The sequence below is a fragment of the Grammomys surdaster genome, unplaced genomic scaffold (assembly GCF_004785775.1).
Source record: "Grammomys surdaster isolate TR1022 unplaced genomic scaffold, NIH_TR_1.0 164, whole genome shotgun sequence".
NCBI lineage: Eukaryota > Metazoa > Chordata > Mammalia > Rodentia > Muridae > Grammomys > Grammomys surdaster.
Window position 1 is genome coordinate 1,080,637 of NW_021604612.1, and position 16,324 is coordinate 1,096,960.

General features: G+C 52.7%; 1 protein-coding gene across 3 annotated transcripts in view; it reads right to left on the bottom strand.

The window, feature by feature from the left end:
- Positions 1-8,755: 8,755 nt before the first annotated feature.
- The window catches only part of Kiaa1671 (KIAA1671 ortholog), a 108,944-nt gene continuing 101,375 nt past the window's right edge, over positions 8,756-16,324 (bottom strand). For all 3 annotated transcript variants that reach the window (XM_028765375.1, XM_028765376.1, XM_028765377.1), the window contains 6 exons: positions 15,618-15,861; positions 13,675-13,849; positions 11,933-12,051; positions 11,283-11,425; positions 10,375-10,457; positions 8,756-9,343 (listed from right to left, as the gene is read on the bottom strand). In XM_028765375.1, coding sequence (XP_028621208.1) covers positions 10,379-10,457; positions 11,283-11,425; positions 11,933-12,051; positions 13,675-13,849; positions 15,618-15,861 — 760 coding nt within the window. In that variant the 3' untranslated portion in view covers positions 8,756-9,343; positions 10,375-10,378. The remainder of the gene's footprint in view (positions 9,344-10,374; positions 10,458-11,282; positions 11,426-11,932; positions 12,052-13,674; positions 13,850-15,617; positions 15,862-16,324) is intronic.

The following is a 16,324-nucleotide window of genomic DNA, read 5'->3' on the forward strand; positions in this document are numbered from 1 at the left end:
GGCTTGCCTCCAAGGCTGGCCTATTTATGGGCATGTTCTGTTGGCCCAGCACATTACGGGCTGCTGAGATAGCACCCTGTCCATCCGATCCTGTCCAGGCCATTTCACCCTAATGGCGAGCCCGGGGAGGCCCCTAAGGTCAGTCACCTCCGGCGCAACTCTGATGACTTCCTGGGGACCGATGGCCTCTGCTGGCTTTGTGGGAGGCCAGCCAGACTAAACAGGGGGTACGGGGGCACAAATCCCTCCGGTGACCCCAATTCCCATTCTTTGGCTTCTCAATGCCATTCTCCTACCTGAGATCTCGGCGTCCCCAGACAGGCTCCAGATCCTGAAGCAAGGGGACTCCTGAATCCACATGCTGGAAACCCTGAGCTTCAAGCCACATCACTACAAAAGGAATTTCTAATTCCACTCTAAACCCATACAGTCACTTCCAAAGGCTGTCAGGTGAGTGAAGACATGCTCCTCATGAGGGCGGCACATTTGAGTGACAGCCACCCTTTGTAGAAGACCTATCATGGGAGGGTGATATTGATCTGCTCTTGTCCTCCTTAGGGGAGGAACGTTAGTTTCCCTGTTAACAACAATGAAGGTTGTGTTCAAAAAGGACACGTCAGTTACTTGGGGGTCATAAAGCTGTTTGCTGTAGGCTCAGATCCTCAAGTCAGCCTAAGACCCAGTTTTGGATCCTTGGGGTGCCATTTTACAGATGACATGACTGAGGTGAGTCATTGAGTTCTCACAGTCATAGCTGGAAATTGATCTGGGTTTCAGTGTGTGCGTATGTATAGTGTGTGTGGCTGAGTGGACCTGTGTGAGCACAGATGCCAGAAGAGGAGGCTAGTGCCCCACTTTTCCATGCTCTGCCAAATTCCCTTGAGACAGGGTCCCTCACTGAACATGGGGCTAGACCCACAGCCAGCCCCAGCAATCCTCCTGTCTCCATCCCCAACCACTGATCCAAAGTTTCTCTGTGTAGCCCTGGCTGTCCTGGAACTCACTCTGTAGACCAGGCTGGCCTTGAACTCAAAGATCTGCCTGCCTCTGCCTCCCAAGTGCTGGGATTAAAAGCGTGTGCCACCACTGCCCAGCTCACCACTGGCTTTTCATGGGGTGCTGGGGATTTGAACTCAGCTCCTTTGTGCTTGCATGGCCACTTAGCCACCACCCCAAGCCCATAAACTAATGTATTGGTTATCACTAAGTCACTGTGACCAAAATGTCTGACAGAAACAAGGGCGGACAGTTTATTTTGGCTGGCAGTTTCATGCGGTTCGGGCCAGGATTGCTGGTCATGACATACTTGTAAAGAGTACCGTGGCATGGGGTGTGTGGTGGACAAAGTTCTTTGCTTTGAGGCAAGATACGAAGCATGGATACAGACACAGGAAGGGGACAGGGACAGAAGGCTCTGGAGGACCAGACCCCAGCTGCTTCTTCCAGTCAGACCAGCTCCTAAAAGCTCCTGTTTCCAAAACATGGCACTTCTGTCTGTCCGGGAACCAGATGCTCTGTACATGAGACTGTGGGGAACATTCCATGACAATGCAGGCTTTCTTTCTTCTGTAGCTCAGAGGCGAGATGCTGGCTTAGCACAGGGGAGGCCTGTGTTCCACCACACAAAAGAACAAGCCGCAGAGCATCACTGATGTGCGGAACAGAGGCAGGAGGATCAGGAATTCAAGAGGAGCCTGGGCTCCATTGCAGGTTTGAGGCCAGCCCGAGCTGTCTCAATGAGAGGTCATGTGAGCACAGCACATGTCACATGGCTGTCACTTGATTCTGTCTCCCCAGGACCCCACCTACCACTGAGAGTTCACACCAATGGCCACTTCCTGTCACAGGTGATGGAGCCAACATAGCTTCTTTAAGGGGCAGTTGTCACTGGCTGGGCGGCACTGGGGACAGCATGGCACCCTCTCCACAGTGGATCGGCCTGAGCACACTGCCAGCTCAGCTGCCATTCAGAGCCACACACTCTTAGCAAGGGTAGAATGTGTGTGTGGGGGGGGGGGGGGCGGGGAGGGCAGGCTGCCCCGGCAGGGGGGGGGGGCTGCTGATCAACATCTCCAAGGCTGTTAACCAACTGTGCTGGATAGTTGAGTCATCAGAGAGGAAGAAACCTCAGTTAAGAAAATGGCTGTATAAGATTGGGCTGTAGGCAAGCCTGTGGGGCATTTCTTGATGTGGGAAGATCCAGCCCACTGTGGGTGGAGCCAGCCCATTGTGAGTGGGGCCAGCCCATTGTGGGTGGAGCCAGCCCATTGTAGGTGGGGCCATTCCATTGTGGGTGGGGCCAGCCCATTGTGGGTGGGGCCATCCCTGGGCTGGTGGTCCTGGGTTCTATAAGAAAGCAGGCTGAGCAAGCCATGGGGAGCAAGCCAGTAAGCAGCATCCCTCCATGGCCTCTGTATCAGCTCCTGCCTCCAAGTTCCTGCCCTGTGTGAGTTCCTGTCCTCACTGCTTTTGATGATGAACTGTTATATGGAACTGTGGGTAACTAAAAAAAAAAAAAAATTGCCCCAATTTTATTTTGATCATGGTATTTTGTCATAGCAATAGTAACCCTAACTGAGATAACCACAATGAGTAGGCTACTGATTAGCATCTATAGGGGTTAATATTGACTGTCAACTTGTAGGATCTAGAATCACCTACTGGAGCCACCTCTGAGCACACCTATGAGGGGTTATCTAGCTTAGGTCATCCCTGGGCACGCCTGTGAGGGATTTCCCAGATAAAGTTAACTGAAGTGAGGAAATCCATTGCAATGATTAGCTTAAAATTTAAGCATGGCAAAACTTACGATCTCAAGGAGGGATCATCTACTCTGGGTTGCTGATGGGCACATCTGTGGGAACTGTCTTCATTAAATTAATTGATGTAGAAAGACCCACACTGCTGGTTTGAATATGCTTGCCCCAAGGAGCAGCACTATTAGTAAATGTGGCCCTGTTGGAGTGGGTGTGGCCCTGTTGGAGTGGGTGTGGCCTTGTTGGAGGAGGTGTGGCCCTGTTGGAGTGGGTGTGGCCTTGTTGGAGTGGGTGTGGCCCTGTAGGAGTTATTGCCTTGTTGGGGTAGGTGTGGCCTTGTTGAAGTGGGTGTGGCCCTGTTGGAGTAGGTGTAGTCTTGTTGGAGTGGGTGTGGCCCTGTTGGAGGAGTTATGACCTTGTTGGAGGAGGTGTGGCCCTGTTGGAGTGGGTGTGGCCCTGTAGGAGGTATTACCTTGTTGGGGTGGGTGTGGCCTTGTTGGAGTGGGTGTGGCCCTGTTGGAGGAGTTATGGCCTTGTTGGAGGAGGTGTGTCACTGTGTAGGTCAGCATTGAGGTCCTGTGCTCAATCTCTGCCCAGGGCAGAAAAGAGCCTCCTCCTGGCTGCCTGCAGATCAAGATGTAGAACTCTCAGCTCCTACATCATCGTGTCTGCCTGCACACTGTCATACTTCCTGCCATGATGGTAATGGACTGAACCTCTGAAACCATAACCCAGCCCCAGTTAAATGTTTTATTTCTTTTCTCTTTTTTTTCTTTCTTTCTTTTTTTTTTGTTTTGTTTTGGTTTGGTTTGGTTTTTGGTTTTTCGAGACAGGGTTTCTCTGTATAGCCCTGGCTGTCCTGGAACTCACTCTGTAGACCAGGCTGGCCTTGAACTCAGAAATCCACCTGCCTCTGCCTCCCAAGTGCTGGGACTAAAGCCGTGCGCCACCACTGCCCTGCTAAATGTTTTATTTCTTAAGAGTTGCCTTGGTCATGGTGTCTCTTCAAAGCAATACAACCCTTAGACCTATACTAAATGTGGGTGGTACCATTCCCTAGGCAGAGTGACTTAAGCTGTGAAGGGTGGAGAGACTGAACTGAACAAGAAGAAGCAAAGCTGTCTCCATCTCTCTCTGCTTTTGACTGTGGCTGTGGGCAGCTGAAGTTCTGATGTCCCCATTGATGGACTGACCCTGGGATTATAAGTCAAATAAATCCTTTCTCTCCAAACTGCTCCATGTCAGTGTTTTATCACAGCAATGGAAACGAAACTAGGACTCCCACCTTTAAAATCGGCTGCCCGGACAGAAGGGCATCTAAGAAACAAGCTTTTGCATTTGCCTGCTTGCTGTTCTCTGCCATGGCGGCCACTGTTGCTCGCTGGCGTCAGAAGCCAACGCCTTCAGCCTTCTAACACAGACCAGTGGTTTTCCAGTAATCCTCCAGCCCTTTGGCTCCAGACAAGGAGCACTGAGGGGGCTAGCTTCACGGCTGAGCATTGCCCATCCTCAACTTCTCTGGTGTGGAGACACCTAATATCAGGTTGCCTGGGGTCACATTGTGAAAGCCAACCTAATAAATGACCTTTGAATATACATCTATTTTGCCATTCTGGTCCTCTAGAAAACCCTGAGCATTCCTGAAGAGACTGTTGACCAGCCTCCCTAGACATGTTATCCATTAACACCCCTGGATAGGCTGTTGATTAGCATCCCTGGGTAAGTGCTCTAATTAGCCTTAACTGTCAGCTTGAGACAAGAGTCCCATCTGAGAACCGAGTCTCATTTGAGGGGTTGTCCAGGACAGGATGACCGATGGGCATCTCCATAGGGAATTGTCTTGAGTATAAATTGATATAAGAGGGTCCGCAGATTCCTGCTTCAGTTCCTGCCTTGACGTCCGTCCCTCGATCGAAGGACGGAAGTGTTAACTAAACAGACCTTTCTTCCCTTAAGCTGCTTTTGAGTATGGGGCTCATCACAGCAACAGAAGAAAAAAAATAGCTAAATTAACATCCCTAGCTAGGTTATTGACTAAACATCCTTAGGTAAGCTGTTGTTGCTTTCATCTCTGGGTTGCCAATCGATTCCATCCCTGGGTAGGTTATTGGCTAGCATCATTCAGTAAGCTGTTGATTAACTTCCCTGAATAGGTTAACTAGGCATCACTGGGTAGGCTGTTGATTAATTTCCCTGGGTAGGCTGGTGCTCTCATTATGGATAGGTTATTGATTATCATTGCATAGGCTGTTGATTAGTACACCTGGTCTCTATTCATCAATAACCCTAGCAGCTCCTCCCTCCTGTAATAACCAAGGACCCAGGAGACCCCATCGCTTTCTTGTGGACACACAGTTTCAGAGGCGCCATTGACAGGAAAGCTTTATTTACTATTTTTTTGGAGTCTGGGTGTGCCCCCTTTGCACATGCAGAGTTCACCCCATTTAGTGCAGTCAGCTGGATTCCTGACTTGCTTGTCTGTGCCAGAAAACCTCTTACAGTGACAAAATATAAAAGCACAGGGGACATCCGGTCACTGTGAAAGTCTGGGAAACCCATTTGTTTTGACAGTAAAAATATAGTGGTTTTTTTTTTTAATAGATGAATTCTCAGTCACGCAGTCAGTCAGGTTCTTCCTGGGACTGGCTACAGTGCCCACCATCTGCCTTCAGAAGTCCTGCAGCTTGTGGATTGGTAAGGCAGCTGTCAGAATGTCGCAGATAAGATGCGCACCTTTGCAAGTCCGTCCCCATAGCGATGCAAACATTCCCAGGTAGGACCCAGAGGAACGGTTAGGAAAATATATATCCTTATATTCACATATATCATTCCATTCTCCCACCCCGGCATACAAAGCATGTTGAGGAGGACTGTGATCATTCTAGAACAGAGTAAGAAACAGTTTGGTACAAACACCTTCTGTAGATCAATATACAACCTCTGTGAGCCCCATAAAACAAATTCTGTAAGGCGACACGGGACGACATTTAAAAAGCAGATTGTCCTCTAGAGGGTAACAGATTTTTTTAGCTGGCTTGATGCTGCCAGGGATTGTCAGGGCATAGGTGACATAAACAGCTGAAGGAGACTCTTGGGGGGTGGAGTAAAGCTTGCAGGCTATGAGGTGTCCTTCACTGTGGGAACCACAGAGGCAAGGATACCCTAGAGTGTAATGAGATCACAGAGGGAGAGGGACAGGGATGGAGAAGCCACGTCCTCCTGCCTTTTGGAACGTGACCTTCCAGAAATGTCAACAGAGGTCCTCTCTCACTGAGGGGCCTGAGGCCGAGGGGAGCTCAGAGATGTAGAGTCAGCCCTGCTAGTCCCCAGCAATGTCGGGGACGCTCCCTATGGACAGGTGGTGGGGCAAAGGCACATTTGGAGGGCACTGGATCTCTGTCGCCCAAATGATTTGCCAGGGCTGAATATCAACAAGGGGTGGGAGTGGCTTTTCACTTATCAATCAAACCTAGATCCAGGGTGTGATCAACTGGAGGCACCAGGATGAGTGGCAGTAACGCCAGCCCTTACCCACTGCCCACCCCCCGACACACACACCAGGACTGGCTGAGTTTCCTTTGGAAACCACACGAGTATTTTCCCAATCTCTGCTCAGCAGCTAGGTTGAGGACATGGGTCTATTTCCAACTCTTTGCTCTAGCAGTTGCTTCCTGGAGGCGGCTGCCTTGCAGAAGGAAAACGGGCATCTAGACAGAACCCTTTGCTCGCTCCCCTACCCTACAAACCCGTGATCCCATCTGTCCCTGCATCCAACCCGGGGGCGAGATACATTTTACACTAGGCTCTGACTCCCCAAGGACCACCCAGTTTCTCTGCTGGAGCTGAGGACACCTGACAGCGCCATGCCATTTCACAGGGCAAAGGCCTCTTGTGTATGAGGCCAGGAACTAGGTAGGAGAATGCCTATCTACTGGATGGGAGGGATGGCCCCAAAGGCCAGACATCAAAACGCTGATGGGCAAAGAGGTGATGGAGGGAACAGCCAGTCACCAACCAGGAGGGAGGGCTCGGGGAGGGGGACAAAGGTGTCTGAAGTGCACATACAATTAAGGCATTATTAGGCTCCCTTAAATGGAGGGTTCTGGGGGAGGCATACAGCACACCACTTGGCCCCAGAACCTCACCTGATTTTAAAGTGAGCCAGTCGCTCAGCTCGGCTTAGGATCCGAGCATGGGCCTCTGCTTGCTGTGATGCACCGACTCTAAACAGAGGGCACAACCAACCAGCAGCAGGTCACTCCTGACCCAGTGAGATAGTCAGATCTTGGGTTCTGGGGGGTAAGATATAGAAGCTTTCCCTGACCAGAGCCGAGGTCCAGATGCGAGGTCTTACCAGGTGTGAGGGGTTAGGTAATGAGACACGGTAAGCTCGTTCTGATTCTCCTGTGCCTTCCAATACTTACGACAGGCGCATGTCCTGCTGCCATGGTCTTTATTTACACCGGGCTCCTACTCCCCAGAAGGAGTCAAGACAAGTTAGAATCAAAACTCAGGAACAGAATGTTGCTTTGTTCTGTTTGAGTGTGTTTTATAGGCCAGGCTGGCCTGCAGCTTTCTTACACAGCCAAGGATGTCCTTAGACTTCCAAGCCACCTCCCCCTCCTCCTCTTCCTCCTCTTTCTCCCTCCTCCTATCTGCCAGGTGCTAGAATCATACAGATGTGCATCACCACACCTGATTTATGTGGACCTGGGGACAGAACTCAGGACCCCCTGTGTGTTAGACCCATACTCTGCCAGTGAGTCATATTGTCAGCCCCGGTAGTGTGTTTGAAAAAAAAGTCCCTGTCAAGCTACTGGGTCAAAACTGCTGCAGAATACAAAATGGATCTTTACAAACAAACAAACAAAAACAGAACAGGAAACAGGAAATATGGTAGCGTCTGCCGGGAGACTGAACCCCAAATGATTTCAGAGGGGCATGCCCGCTCACCACTAGCTCAGGGAAGGAAGAGAGTAGGGTAAACAGACTATGGCTTCTGTCTGTAGCCAGAGCAGAGGGTGGGGTGCTGGTGGGGCCTGCCATCTCCTTGGTGCTGAACACCTCAGCCCACAGGCACAGGTGACTGTCCTAACCGGAGACACCAATCACGGCTATCAGTTCCCACCATACCCTTCCAAAGGGAAACTGGGCAGAGAGGGGCTGATGAGAGGAAGCAGAGGCAAGAGACAGAGGGGCGGCCATGGACGGGGGAGGCTGGTCTTGACACCACTTGCAAGAAATTGATTTACAGAGAGTGACTTCTGCCTCTAAGAACGTCAGGGCAGTGGTGGGCACAAGTGCCAGGCAGGCATCCATCAGAGTACCTGACCCAGGGCCCTCCACAGCCACGGACCACCTTGGGACTACCAAGGTTGTCACCAAACAAGGTTGGAAAAAAAAGGTCTCTGAAAGCTGCCGGGATGCTGCGGGCGGCTGGCCTGGTGTGTCTGGGGTGAAGGCTGGTGCTGGGGCTTCTGATGTCACTTCTAAGGCTTAAGAAAAAGACAGAGTAGGCGCCAGGAAAACAGAAGCTAAGACTCCCTGGAGTGAGCATGCGGGTAGCACAACGGAGGACATTGTAGACCTCATGGTCCAGCATCTGACGTGGGGCTCCCGCTACGCTACAGGGGCCTTTCAGTTAGAGCAACATCCACGTGGACTTTGACAATCACTCGGCCAAGTGGGTCATGTTAGGCGGTGTCGGGGACGAGTCTGATCCGAGCTGATTCAGTTGTGTCTTCTCTCCAGCAGGATATTGGGTATTCTGAAAGAGCAGGTCCGGTATGTGTGTGGCCAGGGCACGGACAATTCCAACCGAGGTTCGTAACGCTTGAGACTGGGGGGGCAAAGGCTGCCCCACGGAGATCAGAGCAACCCAGACGTGGACAAGGGTGAAAGTCAAAAGCTTTCACAGGCTCTGACAGCCATCAGGTAACCGGAGGCAACCGGACACTGCCTCTTCCTGTTGTCAATGCTGAGACATAAACAAGCACTTGTCAAGGTTCAGGGGAAATTGGCTACATTATTGCTTTATCCCGGTCTAAAGCAAACACGAAAGCGGTGAGACCCAGGCCAACTGTGCACAGGGCCTCACAGGAAGGATAAGGGTATCAACAGGATGGGGCGGGGCTGTGCTTATAAATCAGATTGTAGGTTCTTAAGTGGGGAAAGAGGAGCTTGTCAAAAAGGGGGGGGGGATCAAACCCAACCCAGGAGACACCAGTGTAATGCTTGGATGGTGACCTTTGCCACCCAAGAGCCACTCAGGCTTGCTCATCAAGGTCTTTCCCGAAGGGCTGCCAGGGGAGGAGCCTAAGAGCCCGACTTCCCGGTCAACTGTCACACCAAAGGCCGATCCACAGACCGGGAGACTTCTTTAAGGAGAGCTGAAAGATCTTCCTGTGGACTGGAGCGAGTCCCGGGACAGGGTCTTCCTGTGGGGACCCGGATGGGGCTCAGCACAGTGTCTTCAGGGTGGAAAGGCCCAGGCACAGGAGCGTGGTCAGGGAGGAGCGGGCGGCTTGGCCTCAGGTTCAGACATCTGGCGGTTAAGGCTTGAGTTTACGGGTGTAATGATATCCTATCTGCAGAGAAATGACAGTCCTTGGTAAGCAGAGAATTTGGCATGGTTGTCACCATCAGGGGCTCCAGCTCTCCCCGGGAAGGATTTTGGGGGAGATGGTGGCAGACTAGGGCAAGCTGAGCAACGAGGCAGGCATTCTGACTGGGAGCAACGAGCATCACCTCAGAGCCTCAACTTCCCTCCAGTGAGTTGCTGGTAAGACCATCCCACACTCGTAAGCCTGGGTTCAATCAACCTCTTTTATTTTCTCAGGTACTCTGAGGATGCCTCAGCCACAGGGGCATTGCTGACCCACACCTTCAGCCACGCCCACCGTGCTGAGCTCCACAAAGTACCGCATGTGCCTCTACTGAGCATGCGCAGATGTGTCAACATCGCCCAGGCAACAGCAGGGTTGACAAGAAAGCAGGGACACTGTCCTGGGGGGGGGGGGGGTCAGAAACCATCCAGGTGACTTAAAGGGCCACCAGGAGGGCTCAGTGGGTAAAGCTTGGTGTGCAAGCCTGGAGATGTGAGTTCAATCCCTGGGTCCCCACGCACAGGTGGGAGAAGAGAACTGGCTCCAGAGTTAGCCGCTGCACCTGCGCCCTCAAACACCACATACTTATACAACGGTAAATACAATTTAAAAAATGAGAAGTGCTCTCAAGTGTACGGGAGGATATAGGAAGGCTCCATACAGACCCAGAACATTTCACACCCAGCACGTTCGGGCCCTCAGCAGTGTCAGTGAACGCTTCCTGGATCTCAGGTGGATGCCGAGTCCGACTACATACAGTCTCGAATTAAATTGTAATTGCATAGCTTGTGCGCTAAGATTTCCCTATGCAAAACTTCGAAACTTTCCTGGCTAAGACTGCCTTTGATCTCCTCACTTTCAAAAGGTCTTGAAGGCGGCAGGAAGGTCAAGATCATGCGCTCAGAGTCCTGGTTACCCTATACCCTTCACCAGACTCTTTCACCCCTGGTCCCTTAGTGTAACCTCCTGGCTCCTGAGCCCCCCAGGTCCTCGGTGCCCCAAGCCTGTCCTACCTGGTCAAGCTTGATTCTCATACAGGCTCTGCCTCTTCTTGGATTTCAGCTCCTTTAGCCACTGGGGCGAGCACTCCTCTGACCTGAAAGCACAGAGGTCATGGAGTCACCAAACCAATTTTACAAACGAGGGAAGGGAGGCAGGGAATGGTCACATGACTCTACCAGGTCTCACAGCCTGACCACCACCTTTAGCTCTTCAGCTCGGGCCTGAGAGCGGAGGCTAAGCTGCACAGACTCAGCCTGCTCAGGGAGGGGCAGCTGCCTCTTCCCTAAAGGGCAGCCAACCAGTTAGGCCTCTTGACTCTGCCAAGTCAAAGTGCTTCCCAAACACAAGAGGAAGCAGGGGACCTCAGTTTCCACCCATGTGCGGAGGGGCTGTGCCTGGCAGGGGTTCCTGGAAACACATCCAGGAGTTCTGGGTCAGGTGGGAGAGGAGGGAGAAGAGAGACTTCGGGGTTTCTGTCATCTCCCCCCAGGCTGCAACTCTAGCTGTCAGAGGGCAGAAAACACTTGCAGGGAAAATACCAATTCCTACCTAAAAAACCACGCAGTGTCCACTCAACACACACGCACGCACCATGTACCCAGCACGTACCACCCAGCATGCATGCAGCATACAGCACATGCCACGCAGCGTGCACCCAGCACGCACGCATGCACGCACCACGTACCCAGCACGTACCACGCAGCACGCACGCAGCATACAGCACGTGCCACGCAGCGTGCACGCAGCACACACGCAGCATACAGCACGTGCCACGCAGCGTGCACGCAGCACACACCCATGCAGCACCCAGCACGCACCCAGCACGTACCCGTACCGCGTAGCAACATGCGCCATGTACCACGCACCATGCAGTAGCATCCTAAATGTAGGCAGGAAGTGTCCTCATCCCCATCCTTACCGCTCCTCTTTCTCTGTGCTGGAAGGCAGCACCCGACTGCCCAGCACCCCGGGCTGGAAGGGTGACTTAGGGCTCTTGGGCTGGGGTGTCCAGCTGAGAGACTCTCCAGGACTGTCCACTTCTGGCCTCTTGGGCAGCTGAGCCTGGGGAGAGAGGAGGCCAAATGTCGCTGTCTCTTGTCTGGGGACAAGCCCCATCTAGCATTGGTCCCACAGCAACACCTCACAAGGCACTGGGGTGGTCCAGGCCGGAAGTATAGGGCTGAGAAGTAAGAGACCGACAGCGTCCTCGGAGTGGAGGCCCCAGCAAACTCACGCCAGAGCCTGCGACACTAGAATCCACAGGCACGTGGCAAGGGTGAGACGGTATCTTAAGACAGTGTGAGCAGGATTCCCCTGGAAGAAGCTAGACAAAATGTCACGTGTCTGCCATTCCAGCACTCAGTGGCAGATGGAGGGACAGGATGTTAAACGGATGAGCAATCGGAAGGGGGAACAGGAGGCTGGTTGACTAATGACTGATAGACAGGAAGGGAGGGAGGACAGAGCGAGAGGAAGAAAAGGCATTGCTTGGAGTGGACAGACAGAAGGGCGGGCAGGTGGGCGGGAAGGAGCAGAGGCATGCAGATTGCTCTTGGGAAGCCCTGGTACCTTCAGCACAGCTGGGTCCATGCCTGGGAACACGGGCATCCTCTGCGGGTGGCTGACAGGGGTCCTCTCCACCCTGGGCGGCTCTTCATCCGATTCATCCCTCCTGGGCGACTTCTCTTCTATTAAGAGACGCATTCTAAGTCACTAGTGGCCCCTCCCACATCCCTGCACGAGGACACAGACACTCATAGCCCACTTTGGGCTTGAGCAGTTGGGCATGAGCCCCGGAGACTACTTTTTGCTCACTCTCTTCAGACTCTGCCACCTGCTGGGAAATGGTGGCCACAGGCAGATCGCCCCCCTCTGGCTCCTGCCACTTTGGAGGAATAATAGGTCATTCTTGATAGAGGTGGAACAGGTAGCAGAGACATGTTCCACCAACAGGGGGCGATGTGGAGCGCTCCAGAGACTCTTCAAAATATCCCCCCAAGTCAGGGGCTGGGCCAGGAGCTTCCCGCTGATGAGTTGCTGGGTAAGGACTTTCTGCCTCTCTAAAACTGGTCATCGGTGGAGCACAGCACGTCCCCAGGCTAAGATGGACACTGGGCATGCTCAGAAAGGTCGGCCCCAGTCTTTCATATCTCCTGCCATGTCCTCAGGGCTAGGGAATCTGAGAGGGAATCTGGGTGCACCGTCAGTTCGGTGGGCTGCATTTGCTCCAGGTGGGTTGGCATGGTTCTAGTCCAACACTGAGTTGTGTATTATTGAGTCCGTGTGTATGTGTTCATGTGTGTGCACTCATGTGTACACACATGCCATGTTGCTGGTCGCCTACATCAATCTCTTCTTGCTTTATTTTTTGAGAGAGTCTCTCACTGAACCCAGAGATCACCAGTTCGGCTAGAAGAGCTGGCAGGAATCAGTTTGTCTCAGCTCACTGGTGGCTGAGGCTACAGAGTACGTGGGTGTTGGGGATTTGAACTCGGGTCCTGGTACTTGTGAAACAAGTACTTTACACATCCTCCCAGCCCCCGTCACACATTTAACCTTCACTTGCTAGCATGGACGGACAACAAGAAGCAAAGACCCAAGCCCAACATTTGTTTACTGCACACTTGGCCATGCTAATGTCTGCCCTGTAGACCAGGCTGGTCCCAGACTCAGAGATTAGCCAGCCTCTGCCTCTTAAGCTCTGGGGTTCAAAGTGTGTGACATCATACTTGGCTCTGTATTTTGGCTTTGTTTTTTGTTTTTTTGTTTTGTTTTGTTTTGTTTTTTTAAAAAAGAGAGTCATGGGCTGGAGAGATGGCTCAGTGGTTAAGAGCACTCACTGACTGCTCTCCCAGAGGTCCTGAGTTCAATTCCCAGCAACCACATAGTGGTTCATAACCATCTGTAATGGGATCCGATGCCCTCTTCTGGTGTGCCTGAAGAGCACCAGTGTACTCATATACGTTAAATAAATAAATAAATAAATAAATAAATAAATAGATCTTAAAAAAAATGTCACATTATATAGTCACAGTTGGCCTGGGACTCACTCTATAGGCCAGGCTAGCTTTGCATCGTGAAGATCTCGCTTCTGTCCCCAACGGCTGGGATGACAGACAGGCACCGCCACACATGGATTCAGAACACATTTAAAACCACACTTACGGCACGTTCTACAGGATGCGAAATTACAGCATCCTGGCTGACTGTGTCTCAAACCTTCTAAGGTCACATTGTTCTCCCCAGGGTTTAGTGTACTGCCTTCCCGCTCAGTGCAGAATGCGGGTCAGACTCGAGACGCACCGGCATACCTGTCGAGTCCTTGAACATCCACGTGCTGTGTGATTCCTCTTCCAAAGGGGACCGGCTCTCAGACTCGCTGAACTGGCTGCGCCGGAGCGAGTGAGAGATGGGCGCCCGGCGACGGCTTCGCTTACTCAGCTGCACCCGGGTCTTGAGGGCACTGGAGTCGAGGACTGAGGTTTGCTTTAGGGGTGGCAAGGAGGAGACAGGAAGGAAAGAAACTTTAAACGGAGGGCACCGTCTGTAGGCTGTGTGTAGCCTTGTTCATACGGGCATTCTCAGGGGTGCCCTGGAGACCCCGTGTATCATGCTGTGAGCCTGGACTTCCCCATGGAAGCCATGCAGGCAGTACCGTAAAAACACAAGTGGGCAAAGAGGACACAGTCTGTGACGTCACACAGGCGCAGGCGCACATATAGATTTGGGGGGAGGGTGGAGCTCGTTTTCTGTCTGTCTGGTGAATAGCTGATCGCATTCTGCCATTCTTTATGACAACCATATTCATGGAGACCCTGAGGTATTCACTGTGGCCCCCAAGATAATCCAGGGTGCAGCTGGGAGGGGAAGGATCACCTACAGAACACCACTAAAGGAGTACCTTCTGTGTCCACAGGGCCACCCTGGGACATCTCCAAATGATCCCCACAGGACACCCAAGTCATGGTGGCATCCCACAAAAACCTCAGTTTACCCCGTGCTTAGGGCCACAAACCTCAGTTTACCCCATACTTAGTGCCACCAGCCTATGGGCAGCCATGTCAACCTGCTAATCCAAAAGGCAGGCAGGGGATGTCACCCCTCCATTATCAGTACGGACCCGGGATGGAGCCAGCTATCGGGGACCCAGGGTTACTGATGTTGCCACTGCTGCTTACAAGAGCACAACAGGAAGCGCTCAGAGTTCTAGAAGAAACGTCCAGCAAGACCTCTGTGTCATGTGACCCATATCATTCGCGCGCATGAGCCGCAGAAGGCTCGGCAGCAGTGAGAGCTCCGTACATGGTTGTTGAGTGACTAACAGATCACCTACTGAGATCCTCACAACACCCGGAGAGGTGGGCACCACACCTGCTTAGAAGGCACAGGGTCCTCGAAGGCTGATCTTGGCTCTTTCTTTCTACACTCTCATCTAGAGGTTCTCCAGGAAAGACCTTGCCATGTGTAAGCTGTGAGTCTCCTTGGAGGCCTCTTAGGGGCCCCTCAAGGGCATTTGGAGCATCGGTTACCCAAGAGTGAGGGCAGGGGCTCAGCTATCAGGAGTGAAGGTACCCTGGAGGCCCTAGCAATGATTTCCTATCTCCCATGCTCCTTGTAGGCTACAGGGATGATCCCATCCTGCATCCTCCATGGAGGTTAGGGTTTCTGGAGCAGGGTCAGGTCCAGTTCTGCTCCTGAAAAGACCAGAGCAGAGCACTGTGCAGCCTGGGACTCGGGAAGATGGGCACCTGAGGGACAACCGTGCCATGGGACCTAGGCAAGCTCAGTTCGGGTCTAAGAAGAGGGCCTGTGCCTGGAATGGCTGTCAGAGAGTCCTTCATGGCTGCTGAGTAAGAGCCTGGAGAGCCTGTTCTCAGTGTTTGTTCTAGGCAGGGCCCGGGCTGTGCACGGCCAACCGACAGTGGCAAACCACAGGCAGACCTGTGAGCGTGCTCACGGCACGCTGTACCTCAGACACCCACGATCACCTCTGAGGCCGTGGAGCTGGATGTGCGGATTATTAGTAAGAAAGCTGAACATCAGAGGGATGAAGACGTTTGCCCCAAGATGCACAGCTAGTAAGGGGCACCCCAAGCTACAGGAGGGTCCATGTCAAAGGCTCTGTCCCGTGCTCACTGCAAGGGTTCCTGGCATAGGGAGGCTGTCCTGGGGGGTGATAATCCCACACAGGCCTCAGCTTCCTTTCAGTAAAGAGTGTTTCCATCCCAGCCACCTCCACTGGCTGCAGGCTTACATGGATGAAGGAGAAATCATCCTCTCCCTCTGCAGGGCAGACGTCTGATGGAGGTGGCCCCTCGGGGCCATCTGTGGACTCCAGCTCAGAACTGGAGCGGTCCACGCTGGAGCTGCGCCGGTCCCTGGAGCTGTCATGCTGTTCCACCGATGTGGACTCGGTGTACGAGGACAAGTGGCTGCCTGGAGGCTGCTTTCCCGCAGATGCAGCACTGCTGTCGGGAGACGGAGACTCAGGGCCGAAACTGTAAGGAAAGGTGGAAGGTGACAGAGGTCACTGAGGGTCCTAGAACACCGAACCCAGAGCACATGAACATGTGGCTCAGAGTTCAGGGTCAGAGTGTAGCGGGGCTTCCTGGAAAATCCTCCTTCTGGCAACAGCAGCTAGGGGTCTGCTGTCCCATGAGACACTCACTGCTCAGGTGCAGAACAGGGATGCTCCTCAGACTCCAGAGACTGTACACCACCCAGCACAGGAGCTGCTGGGTGCAGGTTACAAAGGAGAGCCAAGACCCAACCCAGAGTGATGGCGGCTCATCTGGAATCTCCACAGGAGGCAGAAGCAGGAGGGTGGGGGATGGAGGCCAGCTTGGGCTATACAGCAATCACCTGTTCCCAGAACACAACACACACACATACACATACACATACACACACACAGAGAGAGAGAGAGAGAGAGAGAGAGAGAGAGAGAGAGAGAGAGAGAGA